At 53.0% G+C, this 21,457-nt stretch overlaps 1 protein-coding gene and 1 long non-coding RNA gene across 6 annotated transcripts; one reads left to right on the top strand and one right to left on the bottom strand.

The window, feature by feature from the left end:
- Positions 1-2,381: 2,381 nt before the first annotated feature.
- LOC118355068 (uncharacterized) lies at positions 2,382-4,503 on the bottom strand. Its single transcript, XR_004816752.1, has 2 exons — positions 4,192-4,503; positions 2,382-2,563 (listed from the first exon to the last, which is right to left on the bottom strand). It is a non-coding gene; the product is annotated as an uncharacterized LOC118355068 (long non-coding RNA).
- A 7,422-nt stretch (positions 4,504-11,925) lies between these two features.
- Positions 11,926-21,455, top strand: SLC12A9 (solute carrier family 12 member 9). 5 transcript variants are annotated; one of them, XM_049111102.1, is made up of 14 exons: positions 11,926-12,061; positions 12,802-13,021; positions 13,247-13,381; positions 13,837-13,968; positions 14,414-14,722; positions 15,367-15,474; positions 15,607-15,718; positions 16,261-16,418; positions 16,543-16,625; positions 16,794-16,918; positions 17,051-17,243; positions 17,412-17,586; positions 17,801-17,947; positions 20,158-21,455. In XM_049111102.1, exons 2-14 carry the CDS (start codon positions 12,841-12,843, stop codon positions 21,048-21,050), a joined length of 2,751 nt encoding a protein of 916 aa, XP_048967059.1. In that variant the 5' UTR covers positions 11,926-12,061; positions 12,802-12,840; the 3' UTR covers positions 21,051-21,455. The 5 variants fall into 5 exon arrangements, with proteins under 5 accessions (XP_048967059.1, XP_025281741.3, XP_048967061.1 ...); XM_025425956.3 differs by having other exon boundaries at positions 11,932-12,065; XM_049111103.1 differs by lacking the exon at positions 12,802-13,021 and having other exon boundaries at positions 11,938-12,065.
- The last annotated feature ends 2 nt before the right edge of the window (positions 21,456-21,457 follow it).

Raw genomic sequence — 21,457 nt, 5'->3', positions numbered from 1 at the left:
CCTTATTGAGGTTTTGCTATGGACCAGGACTGGGGATCCAAAGTCATCCTTGACAGCCCAGGGAAAGAAATAGCCATGAAACTTCAACAGAACACAGGAGGCTGGGGCACCTGGGTGGCTCAGTTGGATGAGCATCTGAGTCTTAATTTTGGCTCAGGTCATGATCTTAGGGTTGTGAGATGAGCCCCATGTCAGGCTCCGTGCTGGGCATGGAGCCTGCTTAAGATTCTCTTTCTCTGCCCCTCCCCTCCCAGTGTGTGCACTCTCTCTCTCTCAAAAAAAAAAAAAAAAAAAAAGGCAGAAGGAATAGCAAATATAAGACTGTGGACATGGTGAGATTGCCCCTGAGCTGCCAGAGTTGAGGACATTAGGGTGTATATTTCAAGGACAGTGACAATGGATGAGCTGGAGAGCTGAGCAAGGACCAGTCTCTGCCATCACAGGACATTTCAGGAATGTAGGTTTGTCTTAATCACCTTGGGAACCACTGAAGGGTTTTAGGCAAAGAAGCAATCCCACTGGATTTGTATAGAAAGATCCTACTTGTGCCAATGGTTTGGGGTGCTTGGGTGGTTCAGTCCGTTAAGCAACTGCCTTTGGTTCAGGTCATGATCCCAGAGTCCTGGGATCCAGCCCTGCATCCCATCAGGCTCCCTGCTCATCGGGGAGTCTGCTCCTCCCTCTTCCTCTGCCTCCCCCTCCCCTTGTGCTCTCTCTCAAATAAAATAAATACAATTGAAAGAAAGAAAGAATAAGGGGACGTCTGGGTGGCTCAGCGGTTAAGTGTCTACCTTCGGCTCAGGGCATGATCCTGGAGTCTTGGGATCAAGTCCCACATCAGGCTCCCTACATGAATCCTGCTTCTCCCTCTGCGTCTCTGCCTCTCTTTGTGTGTCTCTCCTGAATAAATAAATAAAATCTTAAAAAAAAAAAAATCCCAGGACGCCTGGGTGGCTCAGCGGTTAAGCATCTGCCTTTGGCTCAGGGTGTGATCCTGGAGTTTCAGGATCGAGTCCCACATCGGGCTCCCTGCATGGAGCCTGCTTCTCCCTCTGCCTGTGTCTCTGCCTCTCTCTCTCTCTCTCTCTCTCATGGATAAATAAAATCTATTTTAAAAAATTCCATTTGGGGATCCCTGGGTGGCGCAGCGGTTTGGCGCCTGCCTTTGGCCCAGGGCGCGATCCTGGAGACCCGGGATCGAATCCCACATCGGGCTCCCGGTGCATGGAGCCTGCTTCTCCCTCTGCCTGTGTCTCTGCCTCTCTCTCTCTCTCTCTGTGTGACTATCATAAAGAAATAAAAATTAAAAAATAAATAAATAAATAAAAAATTCCATTTGTACAACTTCAGAGAAAAGATTGAAAGGGATCAAGACTGAAGGCAGAGAAATCACATGTAGTTCTCCAAATGACAAGACAGAAGTGTGTGTGGGCACACTAGAGCAGCTAGGTAGGAGTGAGGGAACCAGGGGAGGAAGATACGGGCAGGCTGAATTTGAGACCATGGTGTACCATCCAGACAGCAGGTCCAGCAGACAACCAAAATTGAGCTCCATTGGTCTGGAGCTCAGGGGCAGCTTTTTGGCTGAAGATACAGGTTCAGGAGTTACTAGTATTCGATGGTGATGGAGGCTGCCCAGTGTGAGGGGGGTTGGAGGAGACTATAGATCGGTAAGGCTGAGGAAAGCCTTACACTTCACCTTTTATTTATTTATAAAAGCAAAGATTATCATATTTAATTCATCATAAGAATTCTGTTAGAGAAAAAAAAAAAAGAATTCTGTTAGGGGCGCCTGGGTGGGTCAGATGGTTAAAAGTCTGCCATCAGTTCAGGTCATGATTTCAGGGTCCTGGGATTGAGCAGGGCGTCTCCTTCTCCTTCTCCCTCTGCTCCTCCCCCTGCACATGTGCTCAATCTCTCTTTCTCTCTCATAAATAAAATAAAATTTTTTTAAAAAGCTCTTTTTTTTTTAGATTTATTTATTTATTTGATAGAGAGGGAGAGTACAAGTAGGCAGAGTGACAGGCAGATGGAAAGGGAGAAGCAGGCCCTCCACTGAGCAGGGAGCCCAATGGGGGACTTTCAATCTTTTCTCCAAAGTTGTACAAGTGGGATTTTTAAAAAATATATTTTAATTAATTAATTAATTAATTATTCACAAGAGACACAGAGAGAGGGGGAGAGGCAGAGACACAGGCAGAGGGATCAGGACCTGAGCCAAAGGCAGATGCTTAACTGACTGAGTAACCCAGGCACCCCAATAAAATAAAATAAAATAAAATAAATAAAATAAAATAAAATAAAATAAGATAAAATAAAATAAAATAAAATAAAAATAATAAAATAAAATAAAATAAGAACTTTGTTAGAGAGGCAGGATGCACGTTATTCTGACATCCGCTTTATTTTTAAAGATTGATTTATTTGAGGGATGCCTGGGTGGCTCTGTGGTTGAGCGTCCAGCTTTGGCTCTGTATGTGATCCTGGAGTCCCAGGATGGAGTCCCACATCAGGCTGGAGCTTGCTTCTGCCTCTGCCTGTGTCTCTGCCTCTCTCCCTGTATCTGTCATGAATAAATAAATAAAATCTTTAAAAAATATATTTATTTATTTGAGAGAGAGCGTGGGGAGGGGTAGAGGGAGGGAGAGAATCCTCAAGCTGACTCCCCCTGCTGAGCGATGCAGGGCTCCATCCCAGGACGCTGAGATCAGGACCTGGGTTGAAATCAAGAGTTAGCCACTCAACTGACTGACCCCCCCCACAGGCACCCCCTTGACATCCACTTTAAAGATGAGACAGGCTCGGGTTAAGTGACTTGCTCGGGTTAAGTGACTTGTTCAGTGCACTCAGGATACAGACGGGCCTTCCAGCCCCGCCCCCAAGGACCTGTAGGACATTGCATGTCCTTTTCCTCCTTCATCCCTCACCCAGGCCAGCAGCCAGAAGGCATTTCCCTGCCTTGGCCCCTTTCTCCTGTGTAGTCCCTAGCTTGAAAGGGGGTGATTTCCATTCACTAGAGTTTTGCCCCCCACCCCACCCCCCGCCCCCAATCTTGGCTCTGGTGATAGAAGGGACAGAATTGCAGGGGACTGAAACAGCTAGGACTGGGAGCAAGCTAATAGGAAGGTGGGAAGGAGACCAGCACAGCTCACAGCAGAAGCCAAGGTACCAGAACTGTACAAGTTGGAGAGAAGGGACGTAAAAGAGCTGAAACCCAGCGCTAAACAGGAGAGGTGGAGGAGTGGGAGTAGGGGAGGAGAGGTATCGGGAGGTTCATTGTCCCAGCAGGGGGAAGTCTTTTGTTTCCTCTCTTCCCTTGGCAGCCTGACAGGATATGAGGCCAAGCCCCCCCTCCATGCCAGCATCCCCCCACCCACTGGATGTGGCCCTTCCCTTACCATTGTGTCCTCGACCCGGATGGGGGCAGGGGCATTGGCTCTAGGAGGGAATGTAAGGACTATTCGTGGCTGGGGGTTAGACTACCAGAGTCCAGAAGGGACCAGAAGACCCCGGGCGGCTGGTTCGTGGTTTAGCCGAAAAAGCTTTGTGCCTGGGGAGGAGCAGGAAGGCAGGCCTGGGTGGGGCCAGCACAGAGGGTACAGGTCGGGCCAGGGGGAGGTAGGCTGGGCCCCAGAGGAGATGACGCAGGGCTTCAGGCTTTTCCCAGCCCCCACCATTCCAGCCTGGGGGCCTGAGAGCTCACCTGAACCCGTGTCCCCGCCCCCCCCCCCCACGCCCTCCATTCCCCAAAGTTGACATCAACCCCACCGGGGCAGTTGGCATCTGGCAGAGCGCAGCAAACTCGGATGTCCTGTCTGGGCCCTCCACCTCCACTTTGCTGGAATCCCTCCCTCCGCGGGATCCAGGAGTCTGGCCTCCCACTCTGGTCCTCCAGGAATCCTGGAATCCCCTCCCTCCTGGACCATTTTGCTCCATCAGCTGTTCCTGCAGGAAGGGAGCCCGGCTCAGACTCGCCTCTCTTCCCGAGCCTTTTGTTTGCTGGGTCTGCAGGAAATTGCAGGGGCGGTGGCCCAGGGCTCATCTGCCCCTGGGGCCTGGGGGAGGAGGTCCGGATCCACCAGACTTAATCCTGGGGAGCACGCGGCGGGGGTGGGGAGGGTGGGTCGCCAGGGAATTCCCATTGAGGGCCTGAAATCGGAGTGGGACCCCTGCGGGCTGCATTGGACGTACTCGTTCCCAAGGGGCGGTTCCAGGGTGTTCGGAGGTGCCCAGACCTGGAGGCTGGACCGACACTCTGAGGTCACTTAATAGGCTGACCCCGGAGGCTGCACGAGAGGAGAAAAACCCTCATGTTGAATCCCAGAACCTCGTCCTACACGCCTCGGATGCCGGGGATCCCGCGGCGGAGACGCAGCAAGCAGGTCACACCAAGCACCCCCGAGAATGAACGAATTCCTTTCTCCTTAAAAAATGGTGGGGAGGAGGACCCGCACGTAGCCCCAGAATTCGCGCCATCCCAGGACGCAACCGCAGAGCTAGGCTAGGCGGGGACGCTCTAGCGGGCCGGCGCCCTCTCGTTGGTTGCCCTCTCTCTGAGGCCACCCCGGGCGCAGCCATCTTCCCTTCCCGGCGGGCGGGGCGGGGCCGCTGCAGTCACGTGAGGAGCACCGCCCCCCCCCCCCCCCCCCGCGCCCCTACCCTCCCGCCCTCTCCGAGCCGGGGAATGTAGAAGCCGCTGAGCTCCAGCGGCGAGGAAAAGCAGTTCTTGTTTCGTGGAGCTTAAGTTTCTTCTGGGACTAGGCAGTGAACGAGATAAACAACTGTATGACATAGATGGTGTCAACCCTATGGAGAAAAAAGAATATGGAAGGGGCAGGGGGTGGAGGGTGTGGTTCCGTTGAAATGGGACCGGTGGAGGAGATTTCACTAAGTCAATATTTGCGTCGAGCACACAACGGAAGCTCATGCTTTGTGGGCCACAGCCCGTTACTGGAGGAGGTTGGGGCAAGGAGATGAGGAGGGGTGAGGGTGGGATGCAGATTGGGGCTGGGCGGGGTGGGGGGGGGCGGGAGGAGTAGAGCGGCCCTGTGATGTATAGACAACCCTGGGTCCCCTCGGAGCAAAGGAAACCCTGTCAACAGTTGAACTCAGGCAACCTCAGGCAACAGGCATAAACTGTCTTCTGTAGTTGGGACTGTAGTTGAGGAATCATGAGATAACTGTAGTCATCCTAATTACTGAGGGTTTTTGGCTTTTCCAATGAAAAAATGGGAAGCTGTTGAAGAGTTTTTCTTTCTTAAAGATTTTACTTATTTATTCATGAGAGACATAGAGAGAGAGAGGCAGAGACACAGGCAGAGGGAGAAGCAGGCTCCATGCAGGGACTCGATCCTGGGACTTCAGGATCACGCCCGGGGCTGAAGGCGGTGCTAAACCGCTGAGCCACCAGGGCTGCCCTGTTGGAGAGTTTTGAAAAGAGAAACATCATGAACTGATTCTTGCTTTAATAGCATCATTTTTAACATTTTATTATTTATTTGTATTTTAGAGAGGGAGAGGTGGGGAGGGGCAGAGGGGAAAGGGAGAGAGAGAATCCCAAGTAAGCTCCAAGCCTAGTGTAGCGTACCAACATGGGGCTCAGTCCCACAACCCTGAGATCATGACCTGAGCTGAAATCAAGAGTCTGAGCTTAACCAACTGAGCCACCAAGGTGCCTCAAGACTTTAAGTAATCTGGGAAGCCCTGGTGGCTCGGTGGTTTAGTGCTGCCTTCAGCCCACGTTGTGATCCTGGTGACCCAGGATCGAGTCCCGCGTTGGGCTCCCTGCATGGAGCCTGCTTCTCCCTCTGCCTGTGTCTCTGCCTCTCTCTCTGTGTCTGTCATGAATAAATAAATAAGCTCTTTAAAAAAAAAGATTTTAGGTAATCTCACACTGATGTGGAGCTCAAACTTAACCCTGAGATCAAGAGTCACATGCTGTACTGACTGGCACCAGGCACCCCTTAATAGCATCCTTTTAACTCCTCTATTGAGGGTAGACTTCAGGGACAAAGGCAGAAGCAGGAAACCAGTTAAGGGGCTGTTGCCATAATGCAGGCAAGAGACAGTGGTAGCTTGGACTAGGGTGATAAGATGTGGTTAGACACTGACATATATATATATATATATATAATTTATTCATGAGAGGCACACAGAGAAAGGCAGGGGCATAGGCAGAGGGAAGCAGGCTCTCTGAGGAGAACCCGATGTGGGACTTGATCCCAGGACCCCGGGATCACAACCTGAACCAAAGGCAGACACTTCACCACTGAGCCACCCAGATGCCCAGACACTGCCTATATTTTAAAAGGAGCAAAAAGAATTGCTAATGGGTTGGATGTGGGGTGCAAGAGAGGGTATTTCATGCATAACTCCAAGGTTTTTTTTACCTAAGGAAAGGAAAAGGTAGGAAGACCACCAAAGGAGTAGATTGCAGGAGTAGGTTTAGGTGTTTGATTTTGGACATACTAACTTTGAGCTGCCTGTTTGAAGTCTAAGCAGAGATGTTAATATGTTGTTGGACATACAGTGTGGAGCTCAGATCTGGGCTGGAGATACACCCTTGGGGCACCATCATAGAGATGGTGTTTAAGACTATGAGATTGGGAGAGATCACCAAGGGAGTGGGTGTAAATGGTGAAAAGAAGTGTAAGGACTGGGGCGACCAGATGACTCAGTTGGTTGTCTGCCTTGGGCTCAGGTCATGATCCTGGGATCCTGGGATTGAGCCCTGCATCAGGCTCCCTAATCAGCGGGGTGGGATGTCTGCTTCTTCCCCTTGCTCTGCCCCTCTACCTCTCAAATAAATAAAATCTTAAAAAAAAGAAAAAAGAAGTCTAAGGACTGATCTTCCAGTCTTCTGTGGAGCCTCCAGTCCACAGTGGCATCTTGGCTGTTTCTCCAACATCTAGGGGTGCTTCATAGTTAAGACGAGAGATGTGAAAGCAAAAGAGACTGAGAAGGAGGAAATCCATGAGTGTGGTCTCCTAGAAGACGTGCAGAAAGTGGTGGAGGAAAAAGTAGTAATGCAGGCATTCTTCAAAGATATCACAGGTTTAGTTCCAGACTACCACGATAAAGTGAATATTGCAATAAAACCTGTCAAATGAATTTTTTGGTTCCCACTGCACATAAAAGTCATGTATACACTGTACTATAGTCTATTTTTTATTTTTTATTTTTATTTTTTAAAGATTTTATTTATTCATGAGAGACACACAGAGAGAGGCAGAGACACAGGCAGAGGGAGAAGCAGTCTCCACACAGGGAGCCCGATGTGGGACTCGATCCCAGGACTCCAACATGACGCCCCGGGCTGAAGGCAGGCACCAAACCGCTGAGCCACCCAGAGATCCCCTCTATTTTTTTTTTAAGATTTTATTTATTTATTCATGAGAGACACAGAGAGAGGCAGAGACACAGGTAGAGAGAGAAACAGGCTCCATGCAGGGAGCCCGATGTGGGACTCGATCCCAGGACTCCAGGATCATGTCTGGGCTGAAGGCAGATGCTCAACCGCTGAGCCACTCAGGCATCCCTATAGTCTATTAAGTGTACAACATCATTATGTCTAAAAACCATATACATACCTTTATCAAAAAATACTTTATTGTTTAAAAATGCTAACTGCCTGGGATGCCTGGGTGGTTCAGTCGGTTAAGTATCTGACTTCAGCTCAGGTCATGATTTCGGGATTCTGGGATCTAGACTAGGTCAGTCTCCAGGCTCAGCAGGGAATCTGCTTCTTCTTTGCCCTTGCTCCCCCCCACCCCCGCCTTGTGCATCCTCTCTTCCTCCCCTCAAATAAATAAAATCTTTAAAAAAAATGCTAACCATCTGGACTTTCAGTGAGTTTTAATCACTAATCACAGATCACCATAACAAATATAAAAATGGAAAAGTTTGAAATACTGCGAGAATTATCAATATGTGACAAACACAAAGTGAGCAGATACTGTTGGGAAAAATGGTGCCAATAGACTTGCTCAATGCAGGGCTGCCACAAACCTTCAATGTATTAAAAAAAAAAAAAGCAGTATCTGTGAAATGCAATCAAGTTAAGGGCATTAAAATACATCACATGATGTTGGTTTAGTAAAGTGAGGACTAAGCATCAACCCTTGGATTGACTGAATGGAAGTCACTGGTGACTTGATGAGAAGTTTCATTTTTGCTGAGAGGCAAAAGCCTAAGTGTAGTTACTTAAGAAAGAAATGAGAGGAGGACTGGAAACAGCTAGTATACACAACTAGTATACGAAATTTTGCTATAAAAAAAAAAAAAAGTTTTGCTATAGGGACACCTGGGTGGCTCAGTGGTTAAGTGTCTGCCTTCAGCTCAGGGCATGATCCCGGAGTCCTGGGATCAATTCCTGCATCAGGCTCCCCACCGGCAGCCTGCTTTTCCCTCTGCCTGTGTCTCTGCCTCTCTCTCTGTGTCTCTCATAAATAAATAAATAAAATATTAAAATGAAGTTTTGCTATAAAGAACCACAAAGAGGGCAGCCTGGGTGGCTCAGCGGTTTAGTGCCACCTTCAGCCCAGGGCCTGATCCTGGAGACCGGGGATCGAGTCCCACGTTGAGCTCCCTGCATGGAGCCTGCTTCTCCCTCTGCCTATGTCTCTGCCTCTCTCTCTGTGTGTGTCTCTCATGAATAAATAAATAAAATCTTAAAAAAAAAAAAAAAAAAGAACCACAAAGAGGGGCACCTAGGTGGCTTGGTGGGTTAAGTATCCAACTCTTTACTTCAGCTCAGGTTATGATCTCAGGATTGTGAGATAAAGCCCTGGGTCAGGTTCCACAAGGAGCCTGTGTAAGATTTATTCTCTCTCTTTTCCTCCCTCCCTCCACTGGGTTCCTGATTGCTCACGCTCTCTCTCAAAACAAAGAAATGAAGCAATAATGGGAGGAGTATAGTGTATTCAAAAAATCTTTTATTTTTTCCTCCTTTTTAAGACAAGGAGGGGGAAAAGCATGTTTGTATTCTGATGGTAATGATCCAATGAAAAAGGAAAACCAGATGAAATGCGAAGTATTAGCAGGTTGGCCTTAGCTGGGAGCATGGTCAATTCATCACTAATAAGAAGAGGGCACAACCAACAGTAGGTGGGGGGATAGGAGCTTTTAGTTCCTTCTGATGGTTTCTGTTTTCTCACAGAATTGGGAAGTGAGATGGTGGGCTGAGAGTGAGAAGGAAACACAGAGGGTTGAACAGAGAGGTGAGAATTTCGGTCATCTAGGAGTGCAGGAGAGTGAATGGATTAGAGAAATCTCTGAATGCTGGACAGCATTAGGGCCTACTTGAGGTTCGTAAATTTGAGAGGAGCTCCTGTAGGTGGGTGTTTTCTTCAGCCACATTTAGCTGCTTTGGGCTGGCTAAGGGTAGACCAGGAGTTGCATTTACCGGGGCTGTGGTTCTGTCAGGAGGCTAATAAAGTGAGAGAGGGACAAGGGAGTGCTTTTCACTGACTGTGAACTTTAAGCTGGGTAAGAAGGGAAGTGAGGGCAGCTTGTGTGGCTCAGCGGTTTAGCGCCGCCTTCAGCCCAGAGTCCCATGTTGGGCTCCCTGCACGGAACCTGCTTCTCCCTCTGCCTGTGTTTCTGCCTCTGTCTGTGTCTCTCATGAACAAATAAAATCTTTTTTTATTTATTTATTTATTTTTTTAAATTTATTTATTTATTTATTTATGATAGTCACACAGAGAGAGAGAGAGGCAGAGACACAGGCAGAGGGAGAAGCAGGCTCCATGCACCGGGAGCCCGACGTGGGATTCGATCCCGGGTCTCCAGGATCGCGCCCTGGGCCAAAGGCAGGCGCCAAACCGCTGCGCCACCCAGGGATCCCTAAAATCTTTTTTTAAAAAAGAAATCTATAGAAGGGAAGTGAGTGGGGGACAGTGGAAAGAGGGCAGATCAATGGATTGGGATCCAGTTCGGTGGAGGATTGTTGGGGTCAGGGCAACTTTCCTTGACCAAACTTCAGTGAGGCTTCTCTGAGCCCTCTTTGGACTTGGCCTTAACCTTGGCCCACATCCTTGTTGGGCCTGCCTAGCCCGGTTTAGGGAGAACTTTCCCTACCCTTGATATCTGATCACCCTGGCCTAACTTCAGCAAGAATTCTGTCTGTTTAGTCTTGATGTTTCCTCTTAATAATTTCCCATCACTGACTCTCATTATGCTCATTGGCTATAAATCCCCAGGTTCCTTTGTTGTATTTGGAGTAGAGTCCCATCTCTCCCCCCTATTGGAATAGTCCTGAATAAAGTCTTCCTTACTATTTGAACAAGTGTCAGATTAATTTTTTTTCCCTTGGAAGGCATACCAGAAAAAGGGAACAGAAAGAGGAGCTGCAGTCATTTACTGGCAAGGACAGAGTCTGGGCATAACTATTGGGTACTGCGGAGGATAAGATCTGTGCCGATCTGTTCAAGCGAGTTCAAGCAACTGCTACACCAGGATATTGGATATTGAAATGGTATATAGATATTGACATCATCAAAAACTGTGACAGGATGGTGTGGGAAATATCCATGAGCCAAACTCTGTCGTGGGCAGCACAGATGACCACTGAAAATGCCACAGTTCAACTGCTCAAGAGACTTCTGCTTGGCAAAGCCACATTTGGGCTGCTTTGAGGCCATTTCTCTCCTAGGGGAATGTTGCAGATAATCTGACAGCCAAAGACCAGTGATAGTAAAAGCAGTGTTCATTTCCTAAGGCTCAAGTGACAGTGTAGCCATAAAGGACTATATTACAGTTAGAGCAAATAACTTACCGTATGTTTCAGCATTGTTTTTTCTTTTTTTTAAAGATTTTATTTATTCATCACACACACACACACACACACACACACACACACACACAGAGGCAGAGACACAGGCAGAGGAAGGAGCAGGCTCCATGCAGGGAGCCTGACGTGGGACTCGATCTCGGGGCCCCAGGATCAGGCCCCAGGCTGAAGGCAGTGCTAAACTGCTGAGCCACCAGGCTGCCCCTGTTTTCTTTTTTAAAAATATTTTATTTATTTATTCATGAGAGACACAGAGAGAGAAAGAGAGTCGCAGGGACACAGGCAGAGGGAGAGGCAGGCTCCCTGCGGGATTTGATCCTGGGACCAGGATCACGCCCTGGGCCGAAGGCAGGCGCTAAACCACTAAGCCACCCAGGGATCCCCCAGCGTTGTGTTCAAGCGCCAGTTAGTTCATGGAACCCTCTCATAGCAACCTTTTGCAGGGTTAATCCCCATTAACCATGAGGAAACGTTGCCAGGTGGTGCTAATGTTGGTGGTACCTATAAAGAGTGAGAAGGGGAATCCCATCTCCCGAAGTTCACAAGTCCTGTCATCTCTGCTAGAGGGGACAACGCCACGCAGGGAGGCCCGAAGGCAGCGGGAGGACACTGCGGCCCGACGGTGGCCTGCGCAGTCCGGGCTCGCCGGGATCAGCGGCCGATGGCTCCCTCCGATGGCGGACGCCGAGAGCGCAGCCGGTGCACGGGACCGGGCGTGAGGGGCGGGCCTCCGTGGTGAGAGGGCTGAGGGCTGAGGCCGGTACCCTAGAGACATTCCCGGGTTCGAGAGGCTGGAGGAATAGGATTCCGGAAGGCGCCGAGCGACGTGGCTCCATGTTCCCGGCGACGCACCTGGGCCAGGTGTCACGGCCCCGCCCACCTGCCGTTGCCTTCTGCGGTCGCCGCACGTCCCTTTCAGTGGCGGCTCCTCCCGAGCTCGGGAGCTTGTTGCCACCGGGGTGATGGGCCCCTTAGGAGCCGTGGCCTACACGGTGGGCTCAGGGGCGACCCAGGGGCGCATCCCCGGCGCACGTGGAGCGGGAGCCCGAGCCGCCTCGGCCCGGGGAGCCCAAACTGGGAGGAGCTTCCTGGGCGCGCCCACGGGGCGGGGCTGGGCCCGGGGACCAATGGGGCGCGTGGGCTGGGGGGGGCGGACTCCGGGCCTGGCATCCCGGTAGCTGCAGCTGGCTTTTCCGGCACCCGCGCCCCCTCGGCAGATAGCGGACCCCCTCCGGCTCTCGGGGATCGCCCCCGGGCGGCTGAGTCCTCTGGGTGGGTGAGTGAGCGCCCTGCCGCACCCGGGCTGTGGGGATGCGCCTGGCCGGAGAGAAGCGGATCTCGGCCCCCTCCAACCCGCCCCGGGAGAAAGTGGGCAGGCACCGGTGGGGAGGGGGGAGGACCCACCTTGTGTTGCTGGCCTGTGTCTTTGTTTTAGTAGTCGAGGGGTGTGTTTGGGTTGGTCGAGATTGGAGGGCGTCTCGTGTGAGTGGGAGGAATCTGGTGAGGCTGGGGGGAGAGGGGCTGGTTTGAAATGGACTGAGGGAGAGGATTGATGGAGGGCAGGGCTTTGGAAGATTTGGAAATTTCGCGTTGCCTTGGGTGAGGTGATCGCTTGGGGGAGGTGGGAAGGGGACAGCTCAGGACTCTGGAGGAGGAGGTGAGGAGGGTTTCCTGCCCGGAACTCACTTCCCTTTTTGGGGGATTTGTTTTCCTCTTGCAGGGCTAGTTGAAAAGGAAGAGTATCTTTGCCTCTTCCGAAAGCCATTGCCATCCCTAGTCGCAGGGACATGGGGGGATGGGGTGGTCCCCAGGAGCTGGGAGGGAGACTTGGTACCCAAATGCTAAGAGTGTGGAGTCTGTCATGGTCCAGGGAAGTGGCAAGGACCAGTCTGTCCCTCAGGAACTCTCTGAGTTGCAGCTCTCCCTTTTGGGGAAGTTTTCAGGTGTTTGGTTAGAGATGTTTTGAGAGGCTCCATGGAGATGCTTTCCATTAAGCAAAGTGTCTTCTGCAGGCCTCAAGACCCATTCGTGGCTTCTGCGTGCTCTCTGCCATGGCCAGCGAGAACTCTCCCCTGCTGGCCTACCGGCTCCTGGGAGATGAAGGGGTTGCCTTCTCTGCCAATGGGGGCGGGGGCGCTGGAGGGGCATCGGCCCGGAAGCTCTCCACCTTCCTGGGTGTGGTGGTGCCCACTGTCCTGTCCATGTTCAGTATAGTTGTCTTTTTGAGGATTGGTGAGTGGGGTGGTGGAGCTTCCTCAGGGGTACAGTGGAGTGGGGGAGGGGTGGGACTGGGATGAGGTGGGGGAAGGGTCCTGGGAGAAATGGGTGGATGAAGGGCTTGGGGAGAGGGCTCCCCATGGCCTTGTGTTTAGCTCTGGCCCTGCAGGTAGCTGATGACCAGTGTGGTGCAGGGATGCATGAGCCACCCTCTGACCTGCTTTGCCACTCCTGTCCCAGGGTTCGTGGTGGGCCATGCTGGGCTGCTACAGGCTTTGGCCATGCTCCTGGTTGCCTACTTCATCCTGGCGCTCACCGTCCTCTCTGTTTGTGCCATCGCCACCAACGGAGCTGTGCGGGGGGGTGGAGCCTACTGTATCCTCCAACACTGATGGACTGGGGTCTGGGCTCTTCTGCCTGGTAGGGAGGAGGAGGGGCAGGGGCAGGGCAGAGGGAGGCAAGTTCTAATGAATGTTCAGCAGGCAGGCTGATATGAGGAAGGTGACCAACTTGGCCTTACGTTTGTTAGTGCTAGTCTCCTGTCCACCAGGTGTCTTCCCAGCTGTCATTTTGGTTCTCCCAACAGTCTTGTCAGTTAGGTAGTTCATTTTAACAGAAGAGGAACCTGGAGCTCAAGAGTATTCGTGACTTGTGTAGAGCCACGTGGTTTGGGAACAGCTGTGCTCGGCCAGCTTGACACGGGGGACAGTCCTGATGAATTCCTCTCCCTGGGGGAGACAGGGCTGCAGAGTGCTTTGTGCCCAAACCCTTTGTCCTGCTCCATTTCACTCTCTTTTCCCTTAACACTCACCCCCTGCTTCCACTTGTAGTCATGATCAGCCGGACCCTGGGGCCTGAGGTTGGGGGCAGCATCGGCCTCATGTTCTACCTGGCTAACGTCTGTGGCTGTGCCGTCTCCCTGCTGGGGCTGGTGGAAGCTGTGCTCGATGTCTTCGGGGCTGGTCTGTGCTCCAGGCGGCTCTGCGGGTTTGCAGGGTCCAGGGATTCTGGGATCATGAGGGAGAGAGCCCTCTTTAGAAGAAAGGCAAAGTGGTCCATGAGCTTTCTTGAGTTCCTCCTGTGATTCCAGTCTCATGTGGACATCTGAAAAGATTGTCCTGGCTCAGAGGCAGCTTACCATCTGGTTGGGGAGGCCACACTAAGACGCCTAAAGTCAACAGAGCGAGATTGGTGGTATCCACCAGGGAGGGGTAGGATGCTGGGGGTACAGTGGAGTTGGGGAGTGGGAGAGATAGCCTCTGAGGACAGTGGGGCCAAAGAGGGGGTTTGTTCCTGCTTTGATTCATGGTTGGGATCCCTCCAGGGGGTCTAGTCTTTTTTTGGGGGGGTCTGGTCTTTTTTTTGGGGGGGGTCTGGTCTTCTAAGTCTCTTCCTTCTTCTTTGTAGACTCCTCACCGTCCAGTGGGCTTCAGGTCCTGCCTCAGGGCTACGGTTGGAGCCTGCTCTACGGCTCCCTGCTGCTGGGCCTTGTGGGTGGGGTCTGCACACTGGGGGCTGGACTCTATGCCCGTGCCTCCTTCCTCACATTCCTGCTGGTTTCTGGATCCCTGGCCTCGGTGCTGGTCAGCTTTGTGGCTGTGGGGCCCAGGAGCATCCCCTTGGCCCCTCGGCCTAGCCCCAATGGCTCCTCCCCACAGCCCCAGGTCGGCCACTTCACTGGCTTCAACAGCAGCACTCTGAAGGCCAACTTGGGTGGTGAGCTGGGCACAGGGGTGACAGGGTTCTTGGGGTAAGGGGTAAGCCTGTGTGTGGGCCAGGCCCTTGGGATCCCCAGATGAGAACAGATATCAGAGAGAATCAGGGGCAGAAGGTCAGATCTCAGAACAGTGCAGGTTATTTAAGATCTGGATAGTGTGTTTGGCCCAGTAGAGTGCCAGAGTGACCACGAGACGGTTCCTGCCTTAGAGGAACTTTTTTAGCTGGAGAGATAAAACGGACATTCAGGAAATAATTAAATAGCACAATAAGACCGAGAATGATGCAAGTGGATGAGAATCAGGCGAGGAGTTGGGAGGAGGGAGGTCTCCAGTATGTGCTGGAGGTGGTTGGAGGTGGGTTGGGGAATTCAAATAGGAGTGAGAGGGAAGGTATCTCAGGTAGGAGCAAGGGTGAAAGCTGGGAGGGAAGAATAAAGAGAATGAGAGCTAGAGGGGGGCGGAGAAGGAGGTGATGAGGCCAGCTGAGCCAGGGCCAGTGGTGGGTTGGAGCCAGGGTCTTGGGGAGGGCAGTGGGGGATGCATGGGGGTTTGGGGCATATGAGGACAGGGTGGCAGGGCCAAGATTGCTGAATCCCTATGAGTGATACCAATGCCCTCTCCTCCTTGGGAACTATCCCTCAGCTGGCTACGCCAAGGACTACACCACGGGGGCCATGATGACCTTTGCCAGCGTCTTTGCTGTTCTCTTTAATGGCTGCACAGGCATCATGGCGGGGGCGAACATGTCAGGTGAGAGTCCCTGCCTGACGATGCCTGGGCCTGTGGGGTGGCCACCCCGTGCCCCTGTGGGAGTGCTCAGAGCTCCAGGATGTAGGGGATGGTGGGGGGCTGACATCTGCCCTTCTGTTCCTCTCCCTCCAGGGGAGCTGAAGGACCCCAGCCGGGCCATTCCTCTGGGCACCATTATCGCCGTCACCTACACCTTCTTCATCTACACCCTGCTTTTCTTCCTCTCCAGCTTCACCTGTGACAGGTGCCTGGGGAGGGGCCAGCCAGGTGCTCGAGGGGGTGGAGTGGGGCGGCAGAATGAGGCCGCCACACTTGAATCACCTAGGGCAGCAAAACCTGGGGGGCAGGCACCCCAATTGTCAGGGTGCAGACTGTTTTTCCCACTGGGAGAGAGAAGGAGCGGCCACCGCCACTGATGGGGACAGCTGCCTAAATGCTGGTAGCAGGCCCGTGGCCAGTATTTGCTGTGTCCCTCGGACTGTTGTAAGTGCTTGGCTTGGGGGTGGGGGATGGCTCTCTAATCATTCGGCATTTCCATAAATATTTGGTTTCTTGTGCTGATACTGTTAGGAACGTCCACCACGTGATTAAACCCAAAGTAGCCCAATGATAACCAGCAAATACCATGTCTTTCCCTCTGGGCACACATGATGTGGTACAATGGGCTTTGAGATCGGGGCTGGGTCAGTTGAGAATACCCAGCTCTTCACGTAGAGTCAGCACTTCTCTCACAGAGGCCCTGGGATGGATGCACATGTTATCCTGTCCTCCTCTCCCTCCCTCCAGGACTTTGCTGCAGGAGGACTACGGGTTCTTTCGTGCCATCAGCCTGTGGCCTCCACTGGTGCTGATCGGTATCTATGCCACATCGCTCTCAGCCTCCATGAGCTCCCTCATCGGGGCCTCCCGCATCCTCCACGCTCTGGCTCAGGATGACCTCTTTGGTACGCTGTCACTTCCTCCTTCACCTGCTCTGAGCTCCCACGTGTGCTACCCCACCCCCCCCATGTCTGTCTCAGTTTCCATTTGGTCCAGGCTGATGTGTCTGTCACATTTCTATTTGCACAGGAGTAATCTTGGCACCGGCCAAGGTTGTGTCTCGGACAGGGAACCCGTGGGGGGCTGTGCTCTATTCCTGGGGCCTGGTACAGGTAAGCCTTCCTTTCAAGCTGTCCTTCTCCTTCCTCTAAGCCCCTCCTGGTTCTGCTCCCAGGACCAGGAGGGGCTTGGGGGTGGGCTGGGAGAATGAACGAAGAGGCAGGACGCATTGGCCTTGGGGAGGGGATGCATGAATGCCCAGACTCTTGGTCCACGTCTAGCTGGTACTCTTGGCTGGGAAGCTGAATACACTGGCTGCTGTGGTCACTGTCTTCTACTTGGTGGCCTACGCTGCGGTGGACCTGTCCTGCCTAAGCCTGGAGTGGGCCTCGGCCCCCAACTTCCGGTGAGAGGAGAAGATGCCTGTGTCCCTGCAGACAGAGGGAGGAGTGGGATGGACTCTGTCCAGGGGGTGGAGGTTGGAGATAGAGTGGAGTGGCAGGCCCTGAGCACCCTTCCTTCTCTCCCCCTCCCCCAGCCCCACCTTCAGCCTGTTCTCCTGGCACACCTGCTTGCTGGGGGTGGCCTCCTGTCTGCTCATGATGTTTCTCATCAGCCCTGGGGCTGCCGGCGGCTCCCTGCTTCTCATGGGCCTGCTTTCTGCCCTGCTCACAGCTCGAGGAGGCCCCAGCAGCTGGGGCTACGTCAGCCAGGCCTTGCTTTTCCACCAGGTTGGGAGCCTTGGGAAAGGGAGTGGGGAGGAGCCAGTTTGGGAACACCCCTCTCCCCCAAGTAGGCCTCCTTTTGCCGTGGCTAGAGTCAGGGTTTTTGTATGAGAGGTAGTGAGTGGGGGCTGCCCCCTTGAGCCCTTCCTTTCCATGCCTCACCCCTGCCCTCAGGTGCGAAAGTACCTGCTCCGGCTGGATGTCCGGAAGGAGCATGTGAAGTTCTGGAGGCCCCAGCTGCTGCTTCTGGTGGGGAACCCCCGGGGTGCCCTGCCTCTGCTGCGGCTGGCCAACCAGCTCAAGAAAGGGGGCCTCTATGTACTGGGCCATGTCACCCTGGGAGACCTTGGTGAGTCCCCCTCTGTCCTCCCACCACCCCCAGCTTCCTTTGTCTTTCATCTCAGATGCTCTTGGTATTTATTCTTTGGGTCCAGAAGCCTCATGTTTCTTCCCCAGTGATGCTTCCAATCTTCCCAGACCTTTTTCTTTGGCCCGTTTGGGATTTGGATTCCAGGAGATAGTACATGGGTTTGGCTTACATCTGCTGCATCCTGTCTCTGCAGACTGCCTGCCCTCAGACCCTGTGCAGCCCCAGTATGGGGCATGGCTGAGCCTGGTGGACAGAGCCCAAGTAAAGGCCTTTGTGGACCTCACCCTCTCACCATCTGTACGCCAGGGGGCTCAGCATCTGTTGCGGATCTCTGGCCTTGGTGAGCTACTCCTCCCTGGGTCCCCTTGGCCCGCTCTGTGGCCCCTTTCAATCTCTGGTACCATCCCCCTGGAGAGTAAACCACAGATTGGAAAGCCCAAAAGGAACTCGGGGTCTAGTGCAGATAAGATGCTGTGCTCAAGTTCAAAGATAACAGATAGTGTGTGATAGTCTTGGAGGAGATGCTTAAGGACTGGAGATGGGTGCCATGGAGACTGTTTTTTTTTTTTTTTTTTTTCCTGACCCCAAAATTAGAGTATAAGCTCTGAAGAGCATGTTGTATTTCTGGGGACAATGGAGAATTATTTGAGGCTCGGGGGTTGCTCTATCACATCTAGGGCAGATAATTTCTAGCCATCCGACTTCAAGACCACTATGCACTGATGTGGCTCTTGACAAGATGGTATCTCAGCTGGGGCTTGGAAAGGGCAGAGAAGGAAGGCGTGGTATGACATGGCCTCCGGAGACCGCAGAGGATGCAGAGGGTTTGTGGGGCCAATACTTTCTGAGTGAGTGGGATTCCCTGCCTTATTACTCTGCCTCAGTGCCAAGGCCTCCAGCCTCAAACCCCAGCCTCCTGCAAATCCGTGCTGGGCTGCCACCTTCTTTCTCAGTCCCAGGCAGGTGACAGTTTCCTCCCTGAGTGCGTGATTCCTTCTCTGTTCAGATCTGGCTAAGGTTCAAGTGTTGGACAATATTCTGTTCAGAGTAAACCAGAACCCTGGATGATGCTCAGGAAGGGGTGACTAGTTTAATTTGCAAGATCTGCTGGAGTTCCCACCTGCAGGGGTGTTCTAATAAGTCAGGCATTATTAGATAGACTCTGAAGCATCTGAGACCCCTGGTCTCTTCTCAGACCCACCTTTTGTGGGGGAAGCTGTGCCAAGAGACCACGACTTCAAAAAAAAAAAAAAAAAGAGACCACGACTTCTACCATATTTATCCCGAGGAAAAATGATTCAAATGAAAGGAAAGGATTTCCTCTAAATAGTAAGTCTTCTTGGAGTGCAGAACTTGATTTATTGGTGGATTTTGAGCAACCCATTCGTTTTACGAGAAAAAGCCTTAGGCAGGATCTCAGAGTCTTTCTGTAAACTCAGCCCTGTTAAAGTGAGCCTGGGGGGCCAGTTATCCAATTTCACAATCAAAAATTTAAAAACCAGGGATCCCTGGGTGGCGCAGCGGTTTGGCGCCTGCCTTTGGCCCAGGGCGCGATCCTGGAGACCCGGGATCGAATCCCACGTCGGGCTCCCGGTGCATGGAGCCTGCTTCTCCCTCTGCCTATGTCTCTGCCTCTCTCTCTCTCTCTCTCTCTGTGACTATCATAAATAAATAAAAATTAAAAAAAAAAATTTAAAAACCAGGAGCTGTCAGCAGGGACTTGGGGCACTGTGTTTGCTACACACACACACACACAGGTTCAGAGGCTCAGAGAATGGGCTCTGGTGATGGGCACACTGTGTATACCTGTGGATCCCAGTATCTACCAGCTATGAGCCTTGGGGCAAGTGACTTCACTGCTTTGTGCTTCAGGTTGCTCATCCGTGAAAGGGGTGAGTAAAGAGTGTCTACCTCACAGTGTTGCTTTAAGGATCAGATGAGTTAAAACACAGTGCTTTCAGCAGGACCTAGCTCTTGGTTAGTGTGCAGACCGTAGCTGTTTCTTCCCCAGGGACCATGCTTTGGACCCGCCATCATTAGGGCCCTGCAGTGGTAAGAACAGACCAGGCCAGTTCTCATCCTCCCCCCAGCGGAGTCTGGGGTGCTGTTTCCCTGGGGGATGAGGCCACAAGCTTGACTATTGCTTGCTCAGGGGGTCTGGTCTACCAGTGGAGTCAGACCCTCATCTCCCATCATGAAAAAGAAAGGTGTGCTGCGAGAAGCTTGGGGTGGAGGCATCCTACTGCCATGGTCCAGAAGTGCTCATTAGTTAAGAAGAATTGCTCCTAAGGCAAACTTTGCGTTACGTTTAAGTGGGGGAACATTAGTCATGCAGTTACAACAAATAAAAGTATACAAAAGCATTAAGGAAAACTAAAAGTCATTATGCAAACGTGCAGCCTGGAGAGCCCAAGCACTGTACAAATGCCATACCTGATGGCTGACGTGTGTCGCTGTCAGCGTGTGCAAGTGGGTGCGTATTCGTGTGGTGTAAACTCAGCCTGTGAGTCTGATTCCTGTCTCTTCCCACCTCCCCCTCTCTGCTCCCAGGTGGCATGAAGCCCAACACTTTGGTCCTAGGTTTCTATGATGATGCTGCACCCCAGGACCACTTCCTGACAGACCCGGCTTTCTCCGAGGCTACTGATGGCACCCAGGAGGGTGGGTCCCCAGCCCTGAGCACTCTGTTTCCTCCACCCCGGGCTCCTGGGAGCCCCCGGGCTCTCAGCCCCCAGGACTATGTGGCCACAGTGGCAGACGCCCTCAAGATGAACAAGAATGTGGTTCTGGCCCGGGCCTGTGGGGCCCTGCCCCCGGAGCGGCTGAGCCGGGGTTCAGGGGGTACCTCTCAGCCACATCACGTGGATGTGTGGCCTCTCAACCTGCTGCGGCCCCGGGGTGGGCCTGGCTACGTGGATGTGTGTGGCCTTTTCCTGCTGCAGATGGCAACCATCTTGGGCATGGTGCCTGCTTGGCATAGCGCCCGGCTCCGGATCTTCTTGTGCCTGGGGCCTCGAGAGGCCCCCGGGGCGGCTGAGGGGCGGCTCCGGGCACTGCTGAGCCAGCTGAGGATCAGAGCCGAAGTACAGGAGGTGGTGTGGGGTGAGGGGGCTGGGGCTGGGGAGCCGGAGGAGGAGGAGGAGGAAGGAGACTTTGTGAATGGCAGGCGGGGAGATGCTGAGGCAGAGGCCCTGGCATGCAGTGCTAACGCCCTGGTTCGGGCCCAGCAGGGGCGCGGCAGAGGAGGCGGGCCCGGTGGGCCTGAGGGTGCGGATGGCGAAGGTGGGCCTGCCACAGCCCTCACTTTCCTATACCTGCCTCGGCCGCCCGCCGATCCTGCCCGCTACACTCGCTACCTGGCGCTCCTGGAGACTCTGACCCATGATCTGGGCCCCACGCTACTCATTCACGGAGTCACCCCAGTCACTTGCACTGATCTCTGATGCCCGGGGCCTGGAGCAGAGGGTGCCCAGGTCCGGTGACCTGCTTTGATCAGTGGATGCAGAAGGGAAGGGCAGCCTCCCGCCTGCTCCACGTGTGGGGTGTGGAGCCCTGTGGAAGTACTAGGGGATCCTGGGCTGGGGCACCCCTCTGTCCCTGTGAGAGGGGCTTTAGTGCACTAATGCAGGGCAGCTGTGTCCCCACCACGCTGGGGGAGAAAGGCAGCAGCCCTCCCCACTGGCCTCCCTTCCTTCACTGGTGCCTTGATGGAGGCTGGGTCTCTGCTTTGACTCTCGGCTACCTCAGTCTCCCCTTGCCCAACAGACTCGCAGACCCCTGAGGTTGTGATGTTTTTGTTCTGTTTTATTTTTCTAACCGCTGAACGTGAATAAAAGACCAAAACACTATG

This window comes from Canis lupus, chromosome 6 (assembly GCF_003254725.2).
Source record: "Canis lupus dingo isolate Sandy chromosome 6, ASM325472v2, whole genome shotgun sequence".
Taxonomy (NCBI): Eukaryota; Metazoa; Chordata; class Mammalia; order Carnivora; family Canidae; genus Canis; species Canis lupus.
Note: the sequence above shows the minus strand (reverse complement) of the source record. Positions and strands in the feature narration are given on the sequence as shown.